Raw genomic sequence first — 4,540 nt, 5'->3', positions numbered from 1 at the left:
TATATTGTATGTACTAATTTGTATCGGTTATAATGACGTCTGTATAATGACTATACGGATGTTATGACGGTTATTTTTGATTTTATTGGAAAAAGGTTTTATCTATAATGACTTTATATTTTATTTTATCGAAGGTCTTATAACAACCGATAAAGCTAATTTATCGTTGTTTTGTAAATTTATCGTCAGTCTTCCGATATTCGTGTACTTGATCGTAATTGTCGTGTGATAAACCGTAAATTGTGTTTGAGTGTTCAATCTTTGCAATGAATAAACGAAAGCAATTTACAATTGAAGAAAAAGCAAATTTAATTTTTCGTTTAAAAAATGGTGAAAAAAATTCCGATCTAGCAAATGAATTAGGCGTAGGTCACTCCACAATTTCTAACATATGGAAAGCTCGTGACAAAATAGAACAAATGTTTCAAAACGAAAAATTATCAGTTAAAAAACTTCGAAATTGTACGCATATGGATTTAGACACGGTTTTACTACGTTGGTTTAAAAATCAAAGAAATTTATGCATTCCAATAAATGGACCAATTCTTCAACAGAAAGCCAATGAATTAGCTGAAGGCCTTGGTAAGCATAATTTTAATTGTTCCACTGGTTGGATTCAAAGATTTAGATCAAGACATAATATTGTGTTTTCGACAATAAGTGGAGAATCCAATTCGGTCAACACTGAAATAACACAAAATTGGCTCGAAAAAGTATGGCCAAAAATACGGGAAGGATACACAGATGATCAAATTTATAATGCAGATGAGACTGGGCTCTTTTTCAAAATGCTTCCAAACAGAACATTTAAATTTAAAGGAGAAAGATGTTCAGGTGGTAAAATGTCTAAAGAACGTCTGACCATCCTAGTTACAGCAAGTATAACTGGAAAAAAAATGAAACTTATTGTAATTGGAAAATCTCGTAATCCACGGTGTTTCAAAAATATCAAACATATCGACTGTCTACCGGTAACATATGAATCAAACTCCAAAGCTTGGATGACTGCAGAATTATGGTCTAAAATTTTATTAAATTGGGATTTAGAGTTGGGAAGAAAAAAAGAAAAAATTTTACTCTTAGTTGATAACTGTCCAGCACATTCTAAAGTTGTATTGCGTAATATTAAACTTGTATTTTTACCCAGTAACTGTACGTCTGTTCTTCAACCAATGGATCAAGGTGTAATAAAATGTATGAAAACTTATTTTCGAAAAAGTTTGGTGCTAAAAATGATCAATAATATGGAAAATAAAATTGATACCAATATCAACGTATTAGATGCCATATTACTGATTTTCAAAGCTTGGGAAAAAGTAACAGAGAGTACGATTCAAAACTGTTTTCATCATGCGGGTTTCAAAAATGCAATACAACAACAGTTAGTCCAAGAAGAACAAGAAGAAATATGTTTTCCAGATATTGATGATTATGTTAACTTTGATAATAATTTACTAACATCAGAACCGCTTAATGATCAAGAACTTATTTCTTCATTCAGCGACGCGCCTGAGGAAGACGAAAATAATGAAGAAGCTGATACGGCTGATGAAGATTTTTCCATAAATGCAGTGTTCAATGCAGTAAAAAAATTATCAAATTATATGGCTTTAAATAATGTAAGTTCAACAATTAACTTTGATAAATTAGAAAAAAAAATTGAGAATGATTTCTATACGAATAAAATACAAACTAAGATTACAGATTTTTTTAATTTACAATAAATTTTATTTTAAAATACATAATAATTAAATATTAAAAAATTGTATTATTTTTTTTTCCATATCAATTAAATTTACGATTTATATACATATATAATATAATAACACATTAAAAATGTTATTGTAATAAAATATTTTGATCATTGCATGTATATAAAAGAGTTTTTAATTTAATTTTTGTCATTTTGGTTATAATGACAACCGGTTATTATGACCACTTTTGACTAGTCCCTTGAATGTCATTATAAACGGTTTCTACTGTACTTATTATAATGTTTATAATCTCTAGCAGCAGTTAGTTTATGATCATTTGTTATAGTTAAAGAGCATAACAATTATTTTTTAAGGCAGTGGGTTGCAAATTTCATGAAAACTTCAAAATTTTATAAGATTTTCAACGCTTATAATGTTCATATCTGCTAAGCCATATGTGCTACAATTAATTTGAATACATAGATGAAAATCTCAAACGCAAATAAATTCTAAACAATAAATACAAAACCTAGTAAACTAATTTAAATTTTATTTCAAAAGATTTAAAATTATGTTTGTACACCTAAATTTAATGTAAAAGCTGTTCAAAGTGTTCACCGTTTTGCCTCAAGTAAGCATGTGCTCTTTCAAGTACTTTTCTCCCAGTTATTCCTGCTTTCGTCACTCTCTGCATTTCAATAACGGTTTGAAGAATTCTCTGCCTTAGTTCTACTTCAGAATTGACTTCCTTGGTAAGCTCGTTCTTTGAGGTCTCCCCAAACAAAAAATCTATAGGAGTTAGGTCTGGAGACCTTATTGTTATTTAAATGACGGAGGGTTTTTGGATGATCCGTGTACACCAAAAATTTAAGGTAGCCCCACAGGAAAAAATCACATAAGGCTAAATCTAGCGATCACGCTGGCCACTGAAGATCGCTTCTAAGAGAGATAAGCTGTTTGGGGAAGTGTTCCCGCAAGAGATTCATTGGCCTTTTTGCCGTGAGCCGTGGCGCCATCCTGTTGAAACCACACTTCCCCTGCATTCATTTCTTCGAGTTTGGGTAGAAAAAAATTCTCAATCATGCTGACATAACGTTCACAATTGACCGTAACTGATCTTTCATTCTCTTCAAAAAACCACAGACTAATAATGCCGATCCTGGATATTGCACACCAAATAGTCACAAGTTCTGTATGCAGAGGCCGCTCATGATATTTTCTCGGGTTTGTGGAGCTCCAATATCACATGTTTTGTTTATTCACGCATCCTAAAATATGGAAATGTGCCTCGTCACTAAAGAAAATAAGAGCGTTCTGAGGCAAGTTTTCGAGAAAGGCTTCACATACATTTTTTCGCTCAATATTATCGCGCAGATTAAGTTATTGCACAACTGCCAGTTTATATAGAGGAAAATTGAGTTCTTCATGAAGAATTCGTCTCACTATGCGATAAGAAATCCCTAAAAAAAGCCGAATGTTTGTGTGCAGATCGCCTAGAGGATTTCAAAAGCGCTACTCTTACCCTTTCGTTGTTTTCTGATGTCCTGACGGGTTTTGGAAGGTCCATTATGTTTCTTCTATACACTACCGGTATCTCTGAACATGTCCATCCATAAATAAATCGATTTCCGATCAGGCACATGACCTACAGGTGCGATATTAAAGTGCTTACTGAATTCATGCTGAGTTGCGATGATCGAACGGCTGAAAGAAAAGTAGGTCTCCACGGCTAACGCACGGTCTTACTTTGTCCACTGTATTGTTGAAACTGAACTAATCATAACATAAACCTTAGATAACGGACTTTTTAACGCTACATAAACCAACGCTCTACTATTAATAGCCATTCAGTGGCGAGGGTTTTAGATAAGAAAGTAACCATACACCAAATATTTTAAATTTGTTTTTGTAGAGCTGTTATTGAAAATTGGCGAGCAAGTCTATTAACACCCAAATGCAAATCAATGTATGCAGATAGCGTTTTATTGAATAAACAATTTCGTTACATAAAACAAAGATATCTGAAGCTCAAAAATCGACTTGATATTGCTGAAAAAATGTCTGATAGTTTAATTAATTCAAAATTTTCTAGCCATGTGACTACAGCTGTGGCTATATTCACTAGACTACAACTCCGTGAAACAAATACTACAGCGAAAGGAAGAAGATTTACACTTTAAGAAAAGCTGTTGAGTTTGTCATTGTTTAAAAGAGAGGCCAAATCTTATAACATTTTATCCAAATTATTTACACTTCCTTGTCGAAAAACATTATCAAATCTACTATCTAAAATACCTACAGAAACGAGCATCGATAATACTTTAATTACAATATATTAAAAATCTATCGGATCGTCAAAAATATTGCGTTATAGTTTTTGATGAAGTTAGTCTTTAAGCTAGCTTACAATAGAATGACTCTACTGGTTCATAACAAGATTTAAAGATAATGAAATGTCAAGAACTCAGAATTTTGGTGATCATTCGTAAGTTTTTTTTGATAAGAGGAATTGTAAAAAAATTCAAACAACCTATATTCTACACTTTTTGTAAAAATAAAAGTATCCATGATATAGCAAATCAAATAAAAATTGTAATTAAAGCTGTCCATTCTACTGATCTGAAAATTGTTTGTTACTTAGATGCAACTATACGGCTGCAATAAATATTCTTAAGAACGAGCAGGATATTTAAAAAGAAACCTAGGGTACAAAAAGAAATTCTATGAGTGATGTTAGGGACCGACTGTTTGAGAGTGATTCATTTATATGATCCTCCACACCTTTTAAAAGGCATTACGAATAACCTGCTAAATAAAAATGTTGTATTTGCCCTAAACGATCAGCA

The 4,540-nt window shown here is 31.9% G+C and overlaps 1 protein-coding gene across 1 annotated transcript; it reads left to right on the top strand.

Moving 5' to 3' along the window:
- Positions 1-266: 266 nt before the first annotated feature.
- LOC112591005 (tigger transposable element-derived protein 4-like) lies at positions 267-3,874 on the top strand. Its single transcript, XM_025334625.1, has 3 exons — positions 267-1,619; positions 2,296-2,345; positions 3,607-3,874. Exons 1-3 carry the CDS (start codon positions 267-269, stop codon positions 3,872-3,874), a joined length of 1,671 nt encoding a protein of 556 aa, XP_025190410.1.
- The last annotated feature ends 666 nt before the right edge of the window (positions 3,875-4,540 follow it).

Source organism: Melanaphis sacchari, unplaced genomic scaffold (assembly GCF_002803265.2).
Source record: "Melanaphis sacchari strain LSU unplaced genomic scaffold, SCAv2.0 Contig1263_pilon_pilon, whole genome shotgun sequence".
NCBI classification, from domain to species: Eukaryota; Metazoa; Arthropoda; class Insecta; order Hemiptera; family Aphididae; genus Melanaphis; species Melanaphis sacchari.
This window is presented reverse-complemented; position numbering and strand designations above follow the sequence as displayed.